At 44.4% G+C, this 25,990-nt stretch overlaps 1 protein-coding gene across 1 annotated transcript; it reads left to right on the top strand.

Annotated features, from left to right (window-relative positions):
• Positions 1-4,764: 4,764 nt before the first annotated feature.
• On the top strand, positions 4,765-21,285 carry ptchd1 (patched domain containing 1). Its single transcript, XM_084341237.1, has 5 exons — positions 4,765-5,879; positions 6,125-6,693; positions 11,715-12,429; positions 18,150-18,880; positions 19,791-21,285. The coding sequence occupies exons 2-5, from the start codon at positions 6,280-6,282 to the stop codon at positions 20,889-20,891; spliced, it is 2,961 nt and encodes a 986-aa protein (XP_084197363.1). The 5' UTR covers positions 4,765-5,879; positions 6,125-6,279; the 3' UTR covers positions 20,892-21,285.
• Positions 21,286-25,990: the final 4,705 nt, after the last annotated feature.

Genomic DNA, 25,990 nt, shown 5'->3' with positions numbered 1-25,990 from the left:
GCCAATCAGCTCCTTCCCTGTTCCTTGTGTTTTCCAGCCTATCGGCTCCTTCCCCGTTCCTCGTGTTTTTCCAGCCTATCAGCTCCTTCCATGTTGCTCGTGTTTTTCCATCCTATCGGCTCCTTCCCTGTTTCTCGTGTTTTTCCATCCTATCGGCTCCTTCTGTGTCCCTTGTGTTTTCCATCCTATCGGCTCCTTCCCCGTTCCTTGTGTTTTTCCAGCCAATCAGCTCCTTCCCTGTTCCTTGTGTTTTCCAGCCTATCGGCTCCTTCCCCGTTCCTCGTGTTTTTCCAGCCTATCGGCTCCTTCCCCGTTCCTCATGTTTTTCCAGCCTATCGGCTCCTTCCCTTTTCCTAGTGTTTTTCCAGCCTATCGGCTCCTTCCCTGTTCCTAGTGTTTTTCCAGCCTATCGGCTCCTTCCCTTTTCCTAGTGTTTTTCAAGCCTATCGGCTTCTTCCCTTTTCCTAGTGTTTTTCCAGCCTATCGGCTCCTTCCCTTTTCCTAGTGTTTTTCCAGCCTATCGGCTCCTTCCCTGTTCCTAGTGTTTTTCCAGCCTATCAGCTCCTTCCCTTTTCCTAGTGTTTTTCCAGCCTATCGGCTCCTTCCCGGTTCCTCATGTTTTTCCAGCCTATCAGCTCCTTCCCTGTTCCTAGTGTTTTTCCATCCTATCAGTTTTTCCAGACTTTTGGGTCCTGCTACATCATGACAAAAGCGTGCTTTGTTATCTGGAGATATCAAAATTAATTAACCATATAGCACAAGAAAACAAAAGGTCATATGTTGTATATATTTAATTGTCTAATCTTTTCTTTATCTTATCAAGTAATTTCCTCATAATAACTCATTATCTCTTAAACAATATTTCCAATAAGAATTCTTTTATAAGAAGATTTTTGGAAAATGTATTCTCAACCAAACTTTATGTTTAATCATCAAAATCCACAATGGAAATAATGAGGTTATATCACATAAACCAAACGAAGACTGGAACTACTGATAATGTAGAAAATACACAAATACCAACTATACTGAGACCATTTTAAGGACAATAATGAGGGTTAAATGTTTCTGTCTGAAAGGTGAAGATTTGCAACTTAAATGGGCCCTATTATTCAAATATGTTCAAAGATGTGTCACGAAGACAAACGTTTTAAAGTGAGAAGTTAATTACAGTAATTTCCATTCAAATTAAAGACTTCAGACTCCAGCCATCACAATTTGAGTCTTCTGGACTGAAGTTGTGTAGATTCGCTGTGTTTGAAGTCACACCTACACTCTGAAATGTTATTTAAATTAGAGGAGCTGCCAGTTAGAGGTGTTCAAGAAGGTTTACAGTATTTTGATTTGAGACATTTTCAGTGACAAACTTTACTGGATCATACGTGCGTAAGAGGTTCTGTTGGACTTCTTTTACACTGGAGGAAAGTCGATCTGCTGCATCTTAAACGGGCGACCATATCTGCTCGCCATAACGGTGGATAGATGGGTAAATAAATAATACAGAAGGAGGGGAAATAGAAATGAAAGGACAGACTCTTTATTAATGGATGGCCTCCACCAAAACAGATGGACTGGGGGGATGGGAGGGGTGGAAGACAAGGAGGGTTGGGCGAGTTCCTTCGGAGGAGTACGAGCTCATAAAGAAAAAGAGAAGAGAGGCCTCATTCGGGAATATCTGCGTCCATATCGCTCTCGTTAATTATGGAGGGGGATATGTCAAGCAGACGGATGACGGCCCATCCAAAGTTTTCGAATCAGACGTGCTCTCCACTTTGCTGCCTCCTTCATCCGTCCGTCTTATACGCTTGAGTGTGTGTAAAAGTGTAAGTGAATTTGTTGACCGCAGTATTTTTGTCCCTGGAGGATTTCCCCGCCTTTTTTCGCCCTCCTTCGAATCTGTAGGTGCAGAAAATAGCCTGGCACGCTTTCAAAGGGATCCATTCATTCTCTGCACTTTCTACACGCACACTCACACACTATATTCTGATTTCTATAAATCCTTTAGCGACACTAATTAGTACTTTTGTTATCAGAAAACTGCCCCGAGCCCCCTATATCTCTGCAGTCTTTCATTTTCTATTCTGCTCTTCCCCTCCTCCCCCGGGGAGACACTTACTCATTCATTCCTGCGCCGCTCATCTCTCACTGGACTGGTAATGGGGATTAAAGGCTAATTGAGGCTTAATTGAATAATGGATAAGAACATGCATAAGCACATAGACGCAGATGTTTTTTTTTTTAGTTTTTATCTAACTTTTCCGAGGAAGCGTTCGTCATGGGAGCATTGTTTTTAGCAGAGTGATTAACCCACAGTTGCATGTTAACACCTTGGCTGAGCGGTTGTGGGTCGAGACCTTCAAGACGGAAGTTATTTTGAGCTCGACTGCTTCGAATTTAATCTGTAAGATTTTGCCGGTTTATTTTAGTAAAGGACAAAAACAGCCCATTGAGCATTTCATGACCATAAAATCATAAATTCTCTGCAGACATGAAAGAGAAAGAGCAAGTCATCGTCCTTGTGCTTGATGGGATAATCCAGTTATCTTTATTGAATAAATGAATTATATAGGCGTATCGCCAATACATAATATGGGAACATGACACAAAATTGATTTGTTTGTCATTCTCAGAACATTGAAGCTTCTTCCAGCCCTCATCTAGCGTTACCAGAGACTTAACAAGCAGATTAAAGACCCAACTGTTCCCTTTTGTATGCACAGATAACAGCGACCTAAATACGGCTGATGTTTTGTCATTAAGATCCATGAATTACGCCCTGAGAAATCAACAAAAATGTCGAAAGCGGCTTATCTGGCCATGTTAGAGAAAGTGAGAAAAAAATCCCTGGTTCTGTCCCTTTATCAGGATCTGCAACAAAAGTTAACGGGGTCTATTCTGGGCCGAGACCCATCCTCCATCCAAGTTCTGTGGAAATCTGCTTAGTGGTTTTTGAGTAATCCTGCTGACAAACCAACAGACGACAGACACGGGTGAAAGCAAAACAAAGCTCCCATGCTAGCGATGTAAACACAGACACTCCTCCAGTGCTCTGAACTCACAGTCAAGGACGCTTGCTGCACTGCTAACTGAGCTAAATAGTTAACGGCAGCTATAGCTAGCAGCAGTTATAGGTTTCTCTGAAGAGATGCTGTCTCCTATTTGTTTTGAGTATGAATTCGACAGGTGGCTCCTTTCAGCTCACTCGTTTTTAAGCCAAAATCTTCACAGTATCTGCTAAGCTAAAAGCGTTAGCACACACACTCTGAGGTGAATGCGTGGGCTCGATTTCAATTGATCAGTTTCATGTTTTTTAATGTTATGAAGTCCCCATCTTCTTCAGTTGTGTCTGAGAACGCCGCATCGCTGTTTTGCTGTGAAGCTCCAGAAATGTTTTGTGGACGACGAAACTTCACCCGACTTTATTCAGCATGAAGGTGAGCAGATAAAAATTCCTTTAAGACACATTGTCACTGGTAAGTTATAATTGTCTGACACCACGATACTGTGAAAATTATTTCCTGAGACGCTCATCGTACTGTGAAAATCTTACACTTTTGCAATCTTCATGTTCTGTCTTCTGAACCCGAGCATCATGCAGAGGGAGTAAAGAGAAAGCATTTTTGTTTTTTAATCCAAACAGCCTTTAATTCTGAGTATCTGGGGAGAGGACGGAGCCATTAGCTGGTCCCATGCAGACACACTAAAGGCTGGTTGGCTGTTTTGGTTTCATGGGTCTTAAAACAAAGACAGACCAACAGAGAGACAAGGAGAGTGTGATCTCGGCCTGTCTTCACTCATTATTTTTTCCACTCTCTCTCTCTCTCCGCTGCTTTTAACGCCACTTGGTCAAACACCTCCACGCCATCAGCAGATTGGGAGTCAGCAGGTGTGTGTTTCTGTGCGTGTGTGACAGAGAAAGAGAGTGTGTGTCGTGTTGTGTACGTGTGTGTGTGTGTGTGTGTGCGTGCTTTAGGGGGGGATGGGTGGCATCACTATTGCCATGGGAACCACGGCTTGTAAAAAAGAAAGTCTGGTTTCTATGGCAACGTGCTACACAACAGCAAAGCCTGAGAGATGCCTCGTGCATCTGCAACCGGGCTGAGGACACTTAACGTTATGTATAATTATATCGAGTCAAATCAGGCAGCTGCTCAGATGCTGCAGGATAAAAATCTGCATTTTATCCTGCAGGAGAGGCGGTGAAGATGTTGTCATAATGCCCCTGACAACAGGTTTTTAATGAATTAATGCCAATAGAGTATTAAAAAAAACGACTCTTTGGGTTTTTTTAAGTATGTTTTAAATGATACTAGAGGCTACAAACATAATAACAACCCTCCACAGCAAGAAACAAAATATTAAGTAGTATTAGTTTTCAAAGATTCAAACATTATTTTACAAGGAATTTCATAGAAATTAAAGCTGCTATAAGAGTTATTTTCTATTAAATTGTCTGTCTGCTCGCAAACACGCACAGAGCAGGATACTGATAACTTAAGGTGGCGGCTTATACGACCAAAAAGGCCACACAAAGTAGAAAAGAAAGGGGCAAAGAGAGCTGTATCAAAGGAAAGAAAGGAGTGTGGTTACGTAGTGAGGAGTGATGGGATTGCTAACTGCAAAACGGAGTTAGCTAAAACGACGACAATGCTAACAGCAGCTTTAGGTATCTTACAAATCGCTCCTTTAAAGACAATACTAATGCTACAAACAACCCTCCAGAGAACAAATTAGCACATGTACTTAGTTTTCAGAGAGAAACGTTTCATTTATTTTTTAGAGAAATATTATAGAGTGGTGTAGTGATGACGGTTCAGTACAGTTTGTTGTAATTAAAGAAAAATACCATCTAGTTTTGTGTTAGCTTTATCAGGATCTGCACCAAAAGTTAACGGGATCTATTCTGGGCCGAGACACATCCTCCATCCAAGTTCTGTGGAAATCTGTTCAGTAGTTTTTGAGTAATCCTGCTGACAAACCAACAGACAACAGACACGGGTGAAAACAAAGCCTCCTTTTTCATTTGTAGCCCATGTAAGCCATAAGACATACAACGCTAGTTAGCTAACTAGCTCGCCCCAGCCAGTGTTTAAGGTACGGGTTTTGGTGCGCGTTCAACGAGACTCTGGTGATAACGTTTTAGACTAAATTGCTCCTTTAAAGACGCTACTACCTGCTTCAAACAACAACCCTGCAGATAAATATTAGCCCGTATATTTAGTTTTTTAAGAGAAACATTATTTTTCCATAAATATCATAAGAATTAATGTATAAAACATCCTTTACATCGACTCTGATTGCATTTAAAATATGTTAAATTCCTAGCAATCTCCCACACAGGCTGTCAGTCACTGTTGGACTGAGTGCGTTCGTTTCTCTGCATTGTAACGGCGCGGAACGGAGAGGGGCGGGGTCGTGAGGGCGGTGCAAGAAAGAGAGAGAGACCTAGAGAGAGACAGAGAGGTTGGGAGAGAGAGGGAGAGAGAGAGACGGTCCCCGGTTTGAAAAGCCGGTAATTAGTGACGTGCCTTCCCAACGAGGAGAGCAGTCGCTGCTGGGAGAGCAGCCCGGTGGAAGATGAACCGGGGCTCCGTCAAACCGCCGGGGCGATGAGGAGCAGAGGACGGACGACAGAGAGGCTTCTGCCGCAGAGGAAACCCACATAAAGCTGCTCTGACAAACAGCTCGACCGGCACCCACCATCCCACCCACCCAACCCACCCACCGCGACCACCCGTCAGATCAGGCTGTGTGGGGGTGACTTGATGCAGGGAGGAGCTGGACGCACGGACAGGAGGCGGCAGGAGAACATCTCGGTGTGAATGCGTCTCAGATGAGCTCCGTCATCACCGGGTCGCTCCCCCCCCTCCCCTGTTTAGGTATGTACAGCCTGGCTTCAGTCAGCTACAGTGTGTCCTCAGTGCAACCTGTCCGAGTGCACAAACACAACTAATGGTTGAGGAGCTTTCTCTGCGTTTTTTTTCTTTCCTCTGTTGCGCACAGAGCCATGCAGCCTGAGCGCAGCAGGGTTGTGGCTGTTAAATGTAAAGTAGGCTATCAATATGCTCTGAGCAGAGAAGTGCTGCCTCATTAACAGCTTTCTGTCTTTGCGCTGCTCCACCAGCGGATGAGAGAACCCAGGGGGAAGCGGCGCACCTGTGACCGGAGGAGGCTCGGATTCTCCCCGGCTGGTGACCTCCTGCTCCGGGGGATAAATCCTCCCCGCACCTCCAGCAGCCTGACACAGACGGAGCCCACCGATGCGTCCGGCGGCCCCTGATGCTCGGCAGTGCTCCGGGGCTTTCCGGTCGGTGGGAGAGGCTCGAGCCGCGGCCGCGCGCTAGGATGCTGCGCCAGGTGTTGCACGCGGGCCTGAGGACCTCCTTCCACGCGCTGGGCCGGTTCGTGGCGGGCCACCCGGTGTTCTTCGCCTCGGCGCCCGTGCTCCTCTCCATCCTGCTGGGGGCCAGCTTCAGCCGGTACCGCGTGGAGGAGGACGTGGAGAGCCTGCTGGCGCCCAAACACAGCCTGGCCAAGATCGAGGGCAACCTGGTGGACAGCCTGTTCCCCGTGAACCGCTCCAAACACGCGCTCTACTCAGACCTGCAGACACCGGGCCGCTACGGGCGCGTGATCGTCACCACGCGGAAGGGGAGCGTGCTGGATCCGGTTCACCTGGACACCATACTGAAGGTACCACACGCGCATGAACACGTCTGAAAAGTCAATGATAAATTAATTGTAATCAATGAAAAGTGTTGATACATTTTCATGTTTTTTAACTTTTACACACCTGCATTAAAGGTGCATTATGTGGTTTTGGAGAAGAAATTCAAACTCGAAATGTTTATATTTACAATATTAATGAGGTAATAATGCAAACTCAGAAATATGTATATATGTTTTCCATAAGTGAATAAACAAAAAATACAAAATAAGGTCCAGAACACTGTTTGAAGCTAGAATGGTGGCAGGGTCCGCCAAATATAAACAAAAAGTTTATTCGCTCATGAAAATGAAGAGGGTTTGTTTATTTTGTTTGTCAATGAAGATACAAATTTCTACATAGTGCACCTTTAATGCATAGTGCATACATTGTGGCAAAGGTCTAGAATATTTGACCATGGATGGACCGATCACCAGGGCCAGTGTTGTTGTCATGTTTCTGATTATCGGTAGCTATGAAGCAAAAGAAAGTAAGAAAACAATTCCTGTATCCGTCCCTTTCAGAGCCCGACCGATGTTCAGTTATATTATCGGCCGATATTGTGTATGAACTTAAACGGGCTCTGACAAACAAAGTGGGATCAGTAAAAAATGCTTTACCCCTCATGCAACTGTTGATACATTTAATGTTCTTTAACTTTCATTTTTGGATCATTTTGGCTGTATTAATGCCTAGTGCATACATTTCATGCAGTGTTTCTTCTTTCAAATTTCATCCTCAGCTCATATGATATGTCTTTAATCATTGCTGGGTAACGTTACTTTGAAAAGTAACTCATTACTGCCATTAACAAGTAACTTGTTACTGTGTTATCTTCTGAGAAAAGTAACGCGTTAGAGTCCTTTAGAGTTACCATCAGTGTCTTTCTCCTCGTCAGGCGGCCTCGCCTCCAGTGTTGTTGTTCTGTGTTTATCCTGCAGACGCTTCTTCAAATGTGTCGCATTCATTTTTTTGGGCCAGTAATATTCACAAAACAAAAAATAAAAATTCAGATACGTCACAGAACAAACAGTCAAGTGAAACACCAAAATATCCCAATATCCCTCAGTAAGTTTGAGTCATCTACATGCAGAACAGCCCAGTGAAAAAATAGCCTTCAACTAGGACAAACGCTCATAATAAGTGGCATAATTTATGGCTGTCTTGTAACCTCGGAGACTCAGTTGGCACACATTTGTACACAGTACTAAAATATTTGACGAGGCGTAGACCGATCACCAGGGCTGGTATTGGCATTTTTTCTGATTATCTGTATCAGTGTAAAGAAAGTGAGAACACAAGTCCTGGATCTGTCCCCTGTTTGATAACCACATTTGAGGGATCATTTCAAAACCTGTGAATTTTTCACCCCCTAATATCGGTATCAATATCAGCCTCAAAAACCAAGTATCGGTCGGGCTCTCGTCCTTTCATCTGGATCCACACCAATGGGCCTTTTCTGGGCCAAGTTTCGTGAAAATTATTTCAGTAGATTTTGTGTAATCCTGCTGACAAACCAACAAACAAATGGACACGGGTGAAAACATAACCTCTTTGGGGAAGGAAAAAATGAGGCTTCTTTGGCTCTAATGTGGCTGTCATTATATCTGCATTCACCCCTGTGTTATCTCATTAAATGCTCCGCCAACAACACTATCTGATTGGTTACATGTCACAAGTAATAGCCAATCAACAGTGAATAATCTGAATCTGCAGAGTGACTAGTAATTAAAGTTATCATGTAAATATAGTAGCAGGAAATGGAAATACTCAAGTGAAGAACAATACTTGAGTAAATTGTAGTTGCATTCTATCACTGTTACAGCAATTGTTTATCATTTTCAGATACAGTTGGTCCATTTTAAAAGTTTTCAAACCGCTTTGATATGAGGACTAAAGACTTAATGGACCAGTAACACGAGAGGCCATTAATGGGAGTGCAGCAGCAGCACTACAGTCCATCAGGGCAACTGTGACACGTCGTGTTTTCATTCACAACAATGAAACGTCACTCGTCTTCTTCTTAAGTTTAGCATCAAACAGAAGCATAAAATAATACACATCTTGCAAGTCAAGTTTTCCACAACAAAAGCCTTATTTAGAAATGAAGAGTTTCTGTCCACTGAAACACTAGAGGGCTTTTAATTTGAAACTGATACAGGAAGCGTAATGCGGTAACTTTAACAGGGCAAACAGGAGCAGGGAATCAAAACAAGCCTTCCTACTGCAGACTACTAAAACTGCCTTTAACGCTGATAAGCTGCAGCATTGTGGACAGTCTGTGTACATCATAACAAGACATAAGCAACTCACCACATATGGAGCTGAGCTAATCGGCTATCCGCTAAGTAGCCACATGCTGCTAGTTCAGTCGGTTGTCACAAAACCAGAAACCTACCCAACCCTAGTTTCACGACTCCTGATCACCAACAGTCTTTATCACTATCGGCCCAGAAAAGAAAACAACACATCGGTCGATCTGTGTTTTTGACAGTTTAGCTTCTCTGCCTTTTAAAATCACAGTAAATACACCATAAATTGAGCTGCAATGCATCTGCAGAGTTGACTTAAAAAACAAATCAATTGAAACACACACGCACACACACACACACGGAGGTAAAGGTCAGTGTCTGCAGGCCAGAGCACATATGCAAACTGTCTTCCTCCTCCTTCTCGGTGATTGATAGTCATTGAGCGGAGCAACACTGTCGCATTTTAAATAACCCCGGCCACCTCTTTAGTTATGAGGCAGAGCAGTTTAATTACAAAGTGGAGTTAGCTGCCGGAGCTCGGAGGCCTCCGTCTCTGTGTTGGTATTCCTAAACGGATTTATGAGTATTAGCTTGACACCCCCGGAGCAATCGGCCAAATGATTTCATGAAGTTATGCGGTTGTAATCAGAGCTTGCTGACTAATACGCTAGAAACACTAGACTCTATATTGAAGGCTGTGTGTGTGTGTGTGTGTGTGTGTGTGTTTACATACGGCGTCCATGCATGTGTGTGTTTGTTAAATATGCTCATTGTGACCCACTTAACATGTGTCCTCAGAGGACTGCCACTGTTAAGAGACAGGCTGGTTCAGAGCTGTGCATCATTTACTGCGAACAGGCTGCGAGACACGCGGTGGTGCATAAAGAGGGAGCTGTGAGAGGAAAGAAGAAAAATCACTGTTACATAATCTTACACTCCCAGCCTGCCTTGTCGACTTGTGCATCAGTCTGAGTTCCTACGCTTCCCTAAATGTCATCGGACAACCCTGCGAGAATAGGTTTGAACCTGTTGCACGAGAGGACAATAGCAGCGATAGCCGGTATGAGACAGGAGTATCACTGTTACAGGAGTTGTGAGTCACGCCCAATGATTTCATCCAATTTCGGTTAAAGGAGGCAGTAACTCTTCCTCTTCTATTATGGATATGATTCTTTTCGATGATTCATCGGTGTCTGTGCAGCTTTGTGAGTCAAAAGATGCTCTTTGGTTCTGAAGAAAAATCAACCTCACCATCGACTCTGTTGTTCAGAGAGATGAGTTTCTTGTTTGTCCCGTCTATGCTGGAAATACCTTGGTGTAATGTCACGTAGTATCCGATCATCCAGAACAGTACACGACCAAGAACAACAGGGGCTCAGAAGAACAAGATGAATCTTCAACTGCTCTGTTAAGCCGTGACTCTACGGATGCCAGTCTGTCAGTTGGTCTGGTATTTTGGTCCAGACTGAAATATCTCAACGACTGTAGGGTGTGTTGTCAAGACAATTTGTACACATATGCATGGTCCCTAGAGGGTGAAGTGTCCTGACTTTGGTTAGCCAATGACTGTGTCATCTGGTTCCAACAGGAGATTACATTTTTTTACTTCTTCCAGATGAATTGACCCCAGATTTAGTACATTCATGGTCCCCGGATGATGAACGCTAATAGCTTCATCTAGCAGATGTAATGGGCGATCCGCCCAAGTGAACTATATGTGTGGGAAACACCAAGGTCTAAATTTTAATGTGTCCAGCTCTTTGGTTTTTGAAAAAATACCTGCAAAACTAATAATATATCCCCACCAGCCTCAGCTCTACTTACCACCATCAAAACCACCATAACCACCACCATGAGGTTAAAGGTCAAATCCTCAATCCAAATGTTAATATAGAGTAATAATAAAAACGTAGAGTAAAACTTATAACTCCCAAATTCAGGTCGTATGAAGCAGGAATTATCACTGGACAAGAATTGAATCTGATCAGTTAACTATCAGAAAGTGTTTATAGATTTAGCGATTCATCTAAACTAATAATGGGATTCAGATAGCGAGGTTGAGGATACCTGCAATTAATATAAAAGATTGCGACTTTAAAGTTAATTAAGTGATCTGAGGCACCTCAATGGGATATTTTAGTATCTTACCGGGAAGTTGCAATCAATAATAATGACAGTTTGGGATTTATTGGCAGTAAAAAGTGAGGAATTTGGGTAAACCTCATTACAGGACGGTGCAAGGAACGAACTTTGAAAACTCATTAATTTTCAGGTGACGTTCCTACACACTCACACACACACTCACACACACACACCCTCCCTCTCCGAAGTCAATGCAGTATTCTGAGGCAGGAGAAAGAAGCTCTGCCCATGTTCGCTGTGGCACCAGACTGGCATCAGGCCTGTTGCTTAGTAACCAGCGCTGTGGATGCTGGCACTGTTGTCCTCTCTCTATCACACACTCACACACACACGCACACACACACTCGCCCACATCTCCCTCTCTTTTATTCACGAGTACAGCTAGAAAATTTGTAGCACACGAAGACAAATGAGCCACAAACACTGTGAGCTCTGTCGTCCTGCAGTGAAAAACTTTGATGGAACTTTTTTTTTTTTTTGCTCTTTGCCACAGTTTGTTGGTGCTTTCATCGCTTTATTATTAAAGTTTTCTGATGAATAAATCACAATTATATTTCTACCATCATCTGTCGCTAACTTCCTCCTCGTTTGTGCGTGTTTTCCTCGTCACGCAGCTCCACAGGCGGATCTACCAGATGCAGGTGACGGTCCCGGCCACAGGGTTCAACAGCTTCAACTACTCCTTCTCCTACCTCTGTCTCCCCGACGACAAGAACGTCTGCATCATCGATGACATCATCCGCGCCATGGAGGAGATCCAGTCAGCTCGCGCCACCAACCGCTCCATCCCGATCCTGCGGTACCCGATCACGCAGCTGGCGGACGGACGGCAGGCGTACATCGGCCACCAGCTGGGCGGCGTGCAGGGTTGGGGTCCCAGCGGGGCGGTGCGGGGCCCCGGGACAGGAGCCAGGGGGGAAGGTGTACGTTCAGCCCGGGCGTTGCAGCTCACCTACTACCTCCAAGCCCGTGGCGGCCTGATGGACCGGGTTGCCAGCCAATGGGAAAAGGCCTTCTGTACTGAGTTGCAGCACTTTGCAGCGTTGCATCCTAAACTGGGGCTGTACCCGTCCACTTCCTCTTCTCTGAGGACAGATTTCCAGTTCTCCTCGGTGCTGGCACGTCGCCCCCTGTTGGCCAGCCTGGGGGTATGTGGGGTGCTGGCCATCCTCTGCTGCTCTATGAGGGACTGTGTGAGGTCTAAACCCTGGCTGGGACTGCTGGCTCTGCTGTCGATCACACTGTCAGGCCTCACTGCTGCTGGGATACTCAACCTGACCGGGGCCACCTACAACTCCACGTACCTGGGCATCCCTTTCGTCATGCTCGGTAGGTTTAACAACAAATACACAATATACACTCAAACTTTTCAGTCTTTTTAATTCTATATATTCATGTGTTCATCTGACATTTGTCTGGATCTGGCCTCTCAGTTCAGAACATTTTTGGATCTACACTTAAAGTTGTTGAGCGCAGGGAGAAAAAAACCCCAAAACATTGGATCAAAGCAGAGAGAAATCAAAGGAAAGTGCAGCCAACACATGCCAGGTTGGTGCAACGGTGAACATTGCCATTTCTTTCATATCACAGTGTTCTCCATCTGCTTTTTCAGTAGCTGGGAAGGGTTTTGCAGGTGCCAGCCTCAGGCTGGAAGCCATTTCAAAGAAGACAGATCATCAAAATGACTGACAAGTGGCAGGGCGTGAACCTGGTGTACTGAGACAGAGAAGATGCTGGTACGAAAAAATACATTTTGTGACTCAGGGCAGAAAGTTAAGAAAAAGCAAGACATTTTTGGGTTCTTGAACTGGAGTCTGGAACAAATCCAGAGCTGGATCCAGTTTTCACACTATTTTACACCTATAAGTGTTTAAATTGATGTCTAGACTATTTGAATGGACACTTTCAAGGGGTCAGGATGCTTTAAGTGCTTGTTGGTTTGTCAAAGAAAGCTCGCCCCATAAACTTCCAGGGTCGGGACTGAAAGGCTGCCCACAATATTTGTAACTTTCTGAAACCAGCAATCTGACAATAATGTCTCTTCATACCACTTACTTTACCTGGTGAACTAAGGTCAGAAAGTACAAGGCAGGACTTGAACTCCTCTCTCAAACTCGTTTTGTATTATTTATTTATTAATCTTTATCTCTTGTCTGCAACATAATGAACGTCTTTGGGAAAAGACTGTTAAAATGTGCGCCTGTATGCTCAGAACCATTAAAGTTTACCCTTCTAGCATATCGAGGTGGTAGTTAAAAATTCTAGGAGGCAGCCTGAGACAAACACAGATATTTGTGTCTTTTGTTCCCGACTTCCTTGCAGCTCCTGATTTGTTTTCTGACTGCTGACGGCAGCGTTAACAAGATGGCTGCCACTGAGTAAAACAGCCGGTTGTATTAACAAGTAGGGAGGTTTTGTCACTGATCTAGTGGAGAGAATGTCGGTTTCAAGCGCTCTCCATTGAGTGAATGCCGGTCCGTTCACTTTTGCTTTACCTCGGTTTCTATCACTCTCCCTCTTCGCTGTCGTTGTATCCTCCATCAGCGAGGTTATTTTTCTTTTGCAGCGTAGAGTTTCCACAGTTATTCCAGCTGTTCAACCGTTACCAGGGGATAGCGACCGGGGAAAACAATGCCTCTTCCTGTTTTGTTTGCTTCCTTTCCTTCTCCGGGAAGAATCCCACTTGGTTGCAGACAGAAAAACACAGTGAAAGTGAGTCATAAAAGGAACCAAGCTAAATAGGAATGGTGTCATTTTTATACAACCACTACACTACATTTTCTTCATTATAATAAGCTTAAGCAAACAAAAGTTGAGTATTTTAACTTCAACAGCCGTTTTGCACTTGGGATGCACCAATCAGATCAAATTCAGTACTGATCCAAAACCGTTGCTCTCTTTTTCCTAAACCTAAAATATTCACTGTCTACGCCACTGTGTGAAACCGTCTTCATTTTTTATGGAAGGCAACATTAGGCCAGGGATCACTGTGGCACCAGAATCTGAGTCAGCGGCCAACTGTGACTCAATGGATGTAAATCACGGCAGAAACACATAATTTTATAAAGCAGTGAAGAAACTGTATTTCCTGCGGATCGATCAGATCACGGCCTTAATAAGGTGAGTATTCCTCATCTATATGGGATTCAGACTCATAGAAATATTGCAGAGTTGACGTCACAGTACTTAAGTAAGACCAAAGTCCTCAAAGGGCCAAGCTGCAAATCTGCAGGGTCGACACTTTCAGTTCATTATCGGAAAATGAAATACTTTAATAAGACTGTAAGTCTCACACAGGCTGCAACGGTGGTAAAACTTGAGGTAAATATTAGTATGTTTTTATTGATGGTTCGGGAATAAACTTCAAAATCAAACCGTCTTTGCTCTTGAAGCCACACAAGTTGTTTTTGCAAATCACTGAGTAGCTTGAAGCCAGAATAGAGATCATGAAATCTTTATCTACCCTTTAATATTTACTAAGTTAAGTTGGTTATTTAGTTTGTTTGTACAGTGATAGAACATTAAAGAAATAAAACAAAAATGCACGAAATAAGAATGAAAATGAAATGAGAATGCACGCACCATGAATACTGTAGCATGTGCTGTACATGACCCCTCACGCACATGTAGAGTATACCATAATTACTCTGTGACGTGGAGGAGGAAAGGCTGCTGTTAGTCTTAAAATAACTGCAGAGAGAGCAGAAGAGACGGGGGAATAGAGACAGAGAGGGGGGCTCGATGAAATATCACTCCAAGTGGGGATGGAGGGAAGGATTCTCTCAGCAGAAAACGAAGTTAAAGCGTAGTTAGAGGGAAGGAAGGGAGGCTGGCAGGGAGGATTTTTCAGAATCAAGTGGGCAGACAGAAGAAGGTGGGAGGAAGTGTGAGGAGAGAAGAAGGGATGTGGTTACACAGCAGAGGAAGGAGGAAAATAGAGGACATGTTTGTTTTGAAAAAATGTGGTTTTGTACCAACATTTTGCGTCTTTTCTCTTTCAGAATCAAATATAAGAAGTATTTTTACGTACGGCTTATCAACTTGCAAAGAGAAAGTGATGTACTGACATTTTATAATGTCGACAAATGCGAATCATTTATATTTTACTCACATTAGACTGTATTTGTGCATATCATATCATAGTCGCTGTAAATCGCCTCCATACTGTATCTTCAAACTGGCGTCCGTTCATCTCGGAGGGTGTGTTTGTTTCTGTTGCCCGCAGTGAAAACAGTAGCACTCTGCCATTACTACAAGCCAGTCAGGTAATAGGGCCACTAACTGCAAGGTTAACTGAGCTAACTAGCTAACAGCAGCTAGCAGCTACAGACCAAGATACCAGCTACCAGCTGTTAGCAGTTTATGTGGTGATATGCTGCCCTCTAAACGTTAATGAGGGACCTTCGACAGGTGTTCCTATCCTATGTGTCACACTTGTGTTGCTTTTAAAAAATAACTGTACTGTAACATGTATCAGAGTTACACCTATATTAAAAAAAAAGGAGAAACTATACTGTTGTATTACAGTTTAAAGTGTCTGAAATCCATTTCGTGACACAACAGTAATATAGAGGGACTAAAAGCATTCTGGCAAAAAGACTCATCTTTTATATATGGGTATGTCCTCATCTGTGTGTGTCTATGTATGTGTGTGTGTGTGTGTGTGTGTGTGTGTATGTGTGTGTGTGTGTGTGTGTGTGTGTGTGTGTGTGTGTGTGTGTGTGTGTTTGTCCAGGAGTGCACATTAGCCTGTCTCAAGCTCTGGTAAATATCAAAATCCTCGGGCAAGTGCTGTCTTTCTGCTCTCATCTTCTCTCTCCTCAACATTAACCTCTTTACCTCTTTCACTGTCTAATTCCCTCTCTTACACACACACACACACACACACACACACACACACACACACACACACACACACACACACACACCACACAATCACAGATCAGCAGACTTTCTCAGTTGCACCCACGCCTGAAGTGTCGGTACGTTGTGCCTCTGCTAAGGTGTTAAGTGTTACACCATGGTGAGGTCACTGGAGAGAGAGGATGGGGGGAAAATTTTTGTGCCACCGGTGACTCACAGGCGCCATGGCAACCACGGGAGAGGAAACCATTAAGAAACCATCTGCTGCACATGTACAGTGTAAACATGTATGTGCAGGCACATGAGACCGGACCGGTGGTGCTCTCAGTGGACATCGATGTGTTTTATTGAATCAGAAATCTTTATTTGATTACTGCTGTTTCGAAGCTATAAATCTATCCAGGAAGGAGGCTCTGTTCGCAGCATCTGTCCGATTATAACTCGTTCTATTCCCCCAGTATTTTATCATTATCTGTATGCAAACTGGGTATAAGTTAAATTCTCATGTTGAGTCATTTTTCAAGCAAAAAAGTCAAACATTTGCTGGTTCCAGCTTCTTAAATGTAAGAATTTGCCACTTATATGCGTCAGTCATGACAGGAAATGAAGAGTTTTGTTGGCTAGACAAAAAAAAAGCCATCTCAAGACGTCACTTTGCCCTCTGGGAAATTGTGATGAGCATGTTTCACTGTTTTTGTTTGACATTGTGATGTCCTGCTGCAGCGATGTTCCAATATCTCAACTCTGATTGTTAAAGTCACAAGAAAACTGCATTTCCATGGTGTGCTACATCCGTCATTACACATATTTCCAGCTCAATCAGGATTGAGGTGTGAAGTTATGCAGAGAGACCAGTTCAAAAGCAGGCAGGCTGAGTTATTACACTTCTTGTGCAACGTTGTGTTTCTTCAAAATGAGTAAATCAAAGCCAAGCGGGGAGCAATCAAAGTTTCTGGAGAGTGGCTGGTTAGAAATTAACAAGCATTTTTGTCACTAGTGGCTGTTGAAAACATCCTGCTCAGTATAGATTATCTGGTACTGTGAGAGGTTTGAAGATCCAGACTTAAGCCTCGTGAACTGCTCACAGACTCATCGGGGCCGCCCTGATAATAGCAAACATCGAATCTGGATGATTACAGTGGTACTGTCCAAACCAGACGACAACACCCAATGAGCGAGGCGCCCCGGAGTGCAAACGACGGCGTCTCCCCTCATCCAGACTCGTTTAACCTTCTGCTTTTGTTTTTCTATCACTGCAACGTGTTACTGCAGCAAGTTGTTGCACCACGCTAATCTCCATTTTGTTTACGTCTGCTTCGCCACGAGAGGGACCCCGTGTGAGTCTGAAAGCCAGAAGGCCACGCCCCCACTGCTGCACAGAGCGGCGGTGTTCGCTGTTAAATCAAAAATGTATTAATATTGAACATGTAGCTCGTCCACATTACACCCGATCCGACACAGCACTTCCTTGGGTCCTCAGCAAGACACCTACCAGGTGCGAAGTAGATCGGATGAACGGTTCTTGAGATATTCGACTAACAGATGGACAGACAGACATAATACTTATAGTTGGATCATAAAGTCAAAGGGATAACTGTCTTTAAGAAAATCTACTTCACACTATGCTCTAGTTTTGTGGCAGTACAGTATAAAGGTATGTTATTAAGCAGGAAGGTTAGCGAAGCGTAGCTAAAGTTCAGTTCAGTGGCAGCATATAACGAAAAGAAACATGGATGGCTGCTCCAACAAACTACGAGTTGTGATTTAAAGTTGTCTTCATTGATTTTTAATGATTGACGTATTAACCTCTAAAGATATTATGGTGAATAAGTCGCATCTATGCAGAGCAACATTAGCGTTCGGTTGCAGCCGTGTCCCTGCTGTGTGGAGGGCCGGGCATGTAGCATTCAGTGGGTTGGAGTATTTTTGTGTTGGAAAAAGCTGCCTGCTGCTGTTGGAAACAAGGTTGACGAGAGCCACCAGGGTGTAATCAAGTCATCCAAGGAACAAGGAAACAGGTTGTTTGGAAATTAGCTAGTTTGTATTTTTGGAGACTGAGCAAAATGCTAAATTTGTGGGCTGTAAAACCAAATCAGTGAGTTTGAAGCAACCCCTTTTTACATGTAGTCATCTTATAATCCAAACTGTTCTTGTAAGGTGTCATTCCTGTTCCTGTTTCCCATCAGGTCACGGGCTCTTCGGCTCCTTCGAGATGCTGTCATCATGGAGGCGAACGCGGGAGGACCAGCACGTGAAGGAGCGCGTGGCGAGCGTCTTCGAGGACGTCATGCTGCGTTTCTCCGGCTCCACCATGCTCCACCTGATGACCCTCGGCCTGGCCGCCTCGCCGCTCACCAACATGGAGGCTGTCCGGCTCTTCTGCCGCACCGCCGCCTTGGCTGTCACCATCAGCTACGTTTACATGCTGTCCTTCTACAGTTCCTGTCTGGTGTTCACTGGATACTTAGAGACCGGGTACAGGCACGGCTGCTTCTGCCGGAGAGTCCCAAAACCGGACCAGCTGGACTCTAAACCGGCCTGGTACAGGTGTCTGATGCACACTCGCTACCAGGACGAGACTCAGGCGACCAACCCGCCGCACGGGGTCGGGCACAGTCACGCTCACACACCAAACCCTAATTTAACTCACACACATGCGCACACGCACCCGCACACGGTGAACAACCCCGCTGTGCACGGACACAGCCATGTGGCCAACTCCACACACACACACACACATCCACACCCACACACACATCCCCCGGCCAACATGGACCCTCATCCTCAGGACTCGCACCTTCTGCTGGGGTGTGTGAGGCGCTGCTACGGAGACTGGATCACCAACACCTACGTCAAACCCTTCGTGGTTCTGCTGTATCTGGTTTACATCTCGTTTGGACTGATGGGCTTCCTACAGGTGAGGCAACAGTATAGTAATTTTAATGGACTTCTTACATTTCTATTTCATGTTTAGCCTCTTCTATCAAGCATTCAGATGGAGATAAGACAAGTGAAACTGCTAAAATGGTAAAGAGTTGTACGGCGAGAACGTTTTATGATAGTGCCACCAGTCATAGGAGTGCCATAAATAAGAATAAACGTGGAAATATTTGATTGTATATTATTTCTATTATTGACTTATTTATGTGTGCAGGAAGGCCCGACCCAAAGCCAGTTGATTGACAGCTTGGTCCTTTCAGGAAGAGGAAAAGCATTAGAGAAAAGAATAATAAAATAAAGGGATGAAAAGAAATGACAATTATTTGAATTAAAACTACACATTTAAAAATAAATATATACAGAAATAAATCAACAAATAAATGTGAAGATAAATGTAAAAGCTTATAAATGCTCTTTTCTATTTTGTTATTTGTCTTTATATTTATTTAATATCTTATTTCTCTTCATATTTCTGCACTTTTTTATTTACATATTTACTTATTGCAGGTCTGATAGAGAGATGGATCCAGACATTTGTTCTGACTTTCTTTAAATTATGCGAGATTTGGCATTTTTTGACATTTGTGTTCAGGGAAATATTCATGGATCTTAATGAAAAAAATCAGGCGTGTTTAAGCAGTTTCTATGAGTGAGTACAATTTGATGCTAATCCTAATGAAAATTTGGATTTAAATTGTCAACAAACCTAAATTAAAGCGGAGGTATGCGCTCTACTGGGTGCAATTCTAGTTGAGATATCTGTCAACTTTCCTTGTTCGCTTGTTTGGTCACTTCATGGTGGCTGAGCAGGTAGAACAACGTGAGACAGGGATGCAGGCTGTGATGTTCAGTTCAACCTCTGTCTGATATGTTTCTGTTGTCGACAGGTGGCCCAGGGCTCAGACCCCAGCGCACTGGTTGCCATGGATACAGCCACAGTACTGTACACCCGGGCCCAGCAGCGTTACTTCAGCTCGTACTCCCCCGTCATTGGATTTTACATCTATGAGAGCGCCCCCTACTGGAATTCCTCGGTGCAGCGGGACCTGCTGGAGTACGCCAAAGGCTTCCAGCGAATCAGCTGGCTGGAAGCCTACCTGAACTACCTGTCAGACCGCAACCAGTCCACCAGCCAGCCGCGGGAAAACTTCACCCACACGCTTCGCCACTCCTTCCTCCGCGAGCCGCAGTTCGCTCACTTCGCCGACGACATCATATTCGCGGAGCGCGGTCAGGGCGAGGAGCCCGACGTGGCGGCGTCCCGAATCTTCCTGGTGGCCAAGACGACGGAGAACAAGCGCGAGGAGATGTCAGTGCTGCTGGACACGCTGCGACGCCTGTCACTGACCTCGCGCGTCCGCTTCCTGATCTTCAACCCCTCCTTCGTCTACCTGGACCGCTACGCTGCAGCGGTCAGCTCCCCCCTCAGACACTCACTGCTGGCGGTGCTCTTCCTGTTAGGTCTGTCCTCGCTGGCCGTCGTGGAGCCGCTGGTCTCCGTGTGGCTGGGCCTCACCCTGCTCTCCGTCCAGTTCGGGGTGCTGGGCTTCATGACCTTGTGGGGTGTGGAGCTGGACTGCATGTCTGTGTTGTGTCTGATCTCGGCCTTGGGGCACTCGGCAGACTGCAGCGGCCCCCTCCTCTGCGGTTTCGCCTCGGGTCGGGGCGACAGCAGGACTCGCTGGGTGAGGGTGGCGCTGGAGAGACACGGTGTCCCCTCTCTACAGACGCTCATCTGCTACAGCGCCGCTCTGGTGCCGGTCGGCTCCGTGCGCTCCAACCTCACACGCACACTGTTTCGCTGCCTCACCCTCACGGCCGGCTGCTCGGCCCTGCACACGCTCGCGTTCCTGCCCACACTCCTCACCTTCCTGCCGCCCTCCAAGAGCCGGGGGAACCGGCCGGATGGAGAGGGGCAGAGGCAGGAGGTGGAGTGTGTTGAGATGAACGACAGCACTCGAGTGGTCGACCAGATAACTACCGTCTGAGCGTTTGTGATGGGATGTTGTCCGAGCAGCCGCTATGCATCCTGCAGACGAGAGCGCAGATACTCGAGAGAGAAAGATAGGGAGGATTATAGAGGTAGAGGGTCAAGAGGAAACTGATTCAGACAAGTACAGGAGAGTGGGAGGATACTGAAGACAAGAACAGAGAAAGATCAGCTGAGGTCGAGCCTGTATGTGACGTCACCACAGAGGAAAAAAGTGCCACATTTTTCACCGAAACTTGCTTTAGATCTGATCACATTGTTTGGCTACTGCTATTTGTTCGCCATATCAAGTTGCACAAATACAGCTACAATGACATGAGGCAATCATCTGTATGACTCAAGTATTTCTACTTTAATGCTGGACAAATAAAGTCAATTAAAGAAAAACATGCTCCCAAGTGGTTTTGGCTTTGATGCAGGTTATGCATTAATAATCATTTTTGAAACATCTGAAAAGAGAATTCAGGACAATAATAATAATAATATTGGCTCCAACCCTTTCAGAGCGCTCTGTCTTTGAAGTAAAAGCTGTGCGTTTAGGTAATGCCACATCAAACACTGACGTTAAGTGGCTGTGTAACACTGTGACATTGGGGTCATGGATTCAAACAGTGGAAACATGCAAATGGCTGTGGTGTTGTCAGCCCAGATCAGTGGAAGTGAATGGGATTTTGTTTGTGTCAAAAACATGGTTTTTATGCAACACCGTCCTACTTTGGGACTCTTTTTACTGATTACCCATAATGACTTCTCTCATGTGCCCCAGTACTAATGATGCTTACTGTATGGGCTGAGTTAACTCGACTGGCATCATTTTCTCACTCCTCTTTTGGATCATAAATGACTGATTACTGTCACTTTTGCAGCCTCATATTTTGCCTAATCTGTCTAAGTTTGATTCAGTCCAGCCCTTACAGGGACAGTAGAGAGTTCAAACTCGACCTGAAGCCATGTTGGCAATGTTTCTGAAAACCATGGATATGTTGAAACTTTACATTTCCTTGTGTTGCAACTTCCAGTTTTGCAACACTGTGCTTATGCTCTGGTGAGGTTTAGGCTCAAAAAACACATGGTTATTAGGAAAAGATGGTGTTTTGGCTTACCTGGTTCTGTCGGCACAAGCGTGGCTGGAAATAAACCCAATTTTCGGTGCTAACACCTCAAATGTATCTGGTTTATTCACCACTAATGCAGCTGGAAAATGTCCCATCGTTTCGTTAAAAATATCCAGTGGTTTCACGCTGAATAATCTTAAGTGGCTGTCTTGAACAGTGGTGTCTCGCTAGGCAGATGTCTTACCGAGTACTAATCTTAAAAACGTCATCTCGAACAGTGGTCTCTTGCTTGGCAGCTGTTGGTAGTGAAGGGAAACAGCACTCAAGCTTAAATGTCGTATTTAACAGTGGTCTCTTGCTTGGCAGTAGTCTTGCCTAGCACTGCTATTTAAATAGCATCTTGAGCAGTGGTCTCTTGCTTGGCAGCTGTCTCAGGTAGTACAAAGGTTGAAGCGCCATCTCAAACAGCATTTGGCAGCAGCCTTGCCTCGCTGTCATAACACCACAATCCCCTCCACCTCCTGTCAATGGAAGTCAGCTCATATACATTTGATCTGACAGTGATGTGATGCATATGGCGCCTACCTGTGATTTGCAGAAACGTACAATGCCAGCTTTTTATTCTCGCAACTGGGCTGTCTATTACGGTGCTATTTACAGTCGGCTTCACCATCGTAGATTGTCAATATTTAGACAAAAATAGTTGTAACTGTCAACAAGTGTTAGTCAGCCAACCACAATACGCGCATGGAAAAGAATACCCTCTCCCGAGAGCACATCAATATAAAACACATTACTGTAAAAATGCACCCTTACTACCAGAAAATGTAGTTTTTATGTTTTTAAAACCTGGTTACAGTTTTATTCACTATAAATGTCAGAACACTCAGAGCTGTAGAAGTGTTAAAAGTATTATCATGAGAGCTATAATCAGGAAATGTCAGCAGGCAAACGAGTGTTTCTCCTCCCGTCTTTCTGGCCCGTAAATCAGTTTGAATGAAAGTATTTTTCTCTTTCAACCTCCTACGATTCTTCCCCCTGAAGGCCAACGAGCAGGTCGCCTTTTTTTTTTTTATTCCTGGATTCATCTCTGAGGGTCTGTGTGTGTGTGGGAGTGCTTTCTTTTGTTACTCCATGCTCCTCTCTGACACTTGAATGAAAGTATTGTTCAGGCTCTGTGCAGCCGCTACAACCATTAGCGAGACAAGAGTGTGATCCCTCACCGGCTTCTTACCCAACGAGCAACCACCGGTTGTATTTCCTCGAGGAGCACAAGCACGACCTTCAAGCCGGAGGGGGACAGTGGGTGGCGTCAGCTTTTGTAAAACACGGTACTTACACAATTACATGGCATGAAGACAATTCTTTCTAAATATAATCCACATACAAAGGGAAGGGGGCTGCTTTTGTGCATGTAGATAATGGGCCATTACTAAACTTGAACATCCTGGAGAACGGTGCATCTTCAGCCAAAAAGTCTAACTGGTACAATCAAAATCAACCCTTTCTTTCCATAACTAATAGCTTATGGATTTGCACTAAACATCGAGCTCTCAGGATGCAGCGGGGCCGCCAGCAACCACTTGCGGACGAATCAATCGTGCTGTCAATCCAAACACAGTTTAAGGCCGCTTCCACTGCACCGCTGTTTAGGTTCACAAGTAAAGCAGATCAATATAGAAGCTGTGGAGTTTGGTGTGAGATGTAAAACAATGGGCTGCAATTTACTCGTTTATTAAATGAATGGACAAGTTGTGTGGTGTGAAACTATGGAGAAAATGGAGAAAATGTCAATAACTAAGGTTATTGATCGAAGGACTGAGGCGAACATGTTGCTTAACGTATGAATTTGGCAACATTTCCATCTCATTTAATCATGTAAGCATGCTAACATTGAGTCTGACAAACATTTTGGTGACGCTAATCACTCTCACCCTAACTTTAACTATTACCTTTTCACTAATTGAGGTATAAACTCAATAACAACCATATCTTTTGTTAAACAACCAGCACTGTTTGATTTTGCGTGTAATAGCTATACATTATTTCAAGTTTAAAGGTGCACTGCGTCGTTTTTGGGGAAGAAATTTTAACCAGAAGGGAAAGATCTTAGTAAATGAACAAACTTCCTTTGTTTTCATGACTGAATAAACAAACTGACCTTAAAGGACAACACAGTTTCATACTGTTTTACGATTGTTATATTTGGCGGACCCTGCCACCTTTCTAGATTCAAACAGTGTTCTGCTGACCTTATTCTTCTCTGAGAGCAGCTTGTTTAGTCACTTATGGAAAAGAAATATTTCTGAATTTGTATTATTACCTCATTAATATTGTAAATATTACAATTCTGAGTTTGAATTTCTTCTCCAAAAACTATATTTTCTGTCTTTTGCGTCAGTGCGCTGCTGGTTGCGGGTATTTCTGGTCTCCACGATGTCAAATATGTGACTCCTTCTTTGGGGTTTTATGGCAGCTGCCATCCTTCAGGTGTCATCACAGACGCCTCCTTTAGTCCTCGTCAAACTCCCGTTTTATATAAGTTTAATTCATCCGTTACTTCTGTCCTCCACACCACACGACGGAGATTCGTTCTGTTTTAGTATGTTTCTTCATGCATAGGCTTCAATACAGCCGTCAATGTCCTCTGGCCCCAAAGCAAGATTCGGTGACATAATGACCTTTTCTTGTTTTTGAAGTCCCTTGCCCAAGAGCAGAAACGTGTAGGTTTATTGTGTCTCACTCCTTGAAAGCTTCTGACGTGTTTACGGCCATTGGATGCGGGAGCTAGGGGCGCTTAAGACGAGGCAATGACATATGCCGAATTTACAAGAAGGCCTGAGTAATTAAAAATTTGTCAAAAACAGAACTTCATAAAGCGTATAAAGTGTCTCCTACGTCAACAACTCACTAAATTGAGTGATTTTATAGGGGAGTCTGGGGAATTTCTCACCCTCTTCATCTCCTTGACTGTTGTTGATGTGGCCTGTACTATGTTGCTGTTCAAGTTTGTCATTGACGCTCTCAAATTGTTGTAAACTATTATTAATAATGACTACATGTTATCTTGGCCTTTCACATTAATGCAAAAAACATTACTGTATCATGACCTTCTTCTTCTTCAGGATGTACCGAGGATGTGACGTTACCTCCCTGCCTTCTCTTCGAGACAGTTATGGGACGAATATTGTCTTAACATCACATTTACACATTCAAAACTCAATAACACAGTCGCACAACACGGCCGAGACGCCTCGTTCTGCAGTAGAAAAGAACATCTTTGCGGAGATTGTAATGAGTTTTTCAGTTTGAATAATTTGTCGTCTCTGGCTGTGCCCCTGCAGAGACGAGAAAGAAGATGTTGCCAGTGGGATTTTGATTAGCTTGAGCTTGAACTGTGCTCACACACACACACACATGCACACGCACACACACACACACAGTGACAACTAACTCACCCAAAAGTGCTGAGTCACTGAAGACGAGCAATAACGTGCCGCAGTCCTGCTCTGCTCCACTGATCTGATACCGTTCTGTTATCCCTCAGTAAAAATGAACAAAAGGCTGACACTTGATCTCCCGTGGAAAGCTCGCTGCAGTCTTTATTGCCCCCTTGTGGTCAGTGTGAACTACTTAATTATCTACACACACACACAAACACACACTCACAGACAAGTAAAGACACACAGATTTGAAGCGCCGTGTCGCCCTGAGGCTCCTCTCGTCTTGTTTGGATTCATTTTACATCTGACGTCAGATGCCTTTTCTCATCTTCACAGCCACCACCAGCGTGTGTGTGTGTGTGTGTGTGTGTGTGTGTGTGTGTGTGTGTGTGTGTGTGTGTGTGTGTGCCGGTGTGTGTGAGTGTGAGAGAGAGAGAGAGAGAGAGAGAGAGAGAGGGAAGATGTTTGACCGGTTTGTCAAACCTGAATCCAACATTTCATACTCGAGCCTACCGTGTAATTTCTGCCTGTTTTTGCAATTTGCTGCATCCGGCATACTTGTCTGCACACACACATAGACACTCAGGCATGTGCGCACA

This window comes from Pagrus pagrus (assembly GCF_965226575.1).
Source record: "Pagrus pagrus genome assembly, chromosome: 20".
Lineage (NCBI taxonomy): Eukaryota > Metazoa > Chordata > Actinopteri > Spariformes > Sparidae > Pagrus > Pagrus pagrus.
Note: the sequence above shows the minus strand (reverse complement) of the source record. Positions and strands in the feature narration are given on the sequence as shown.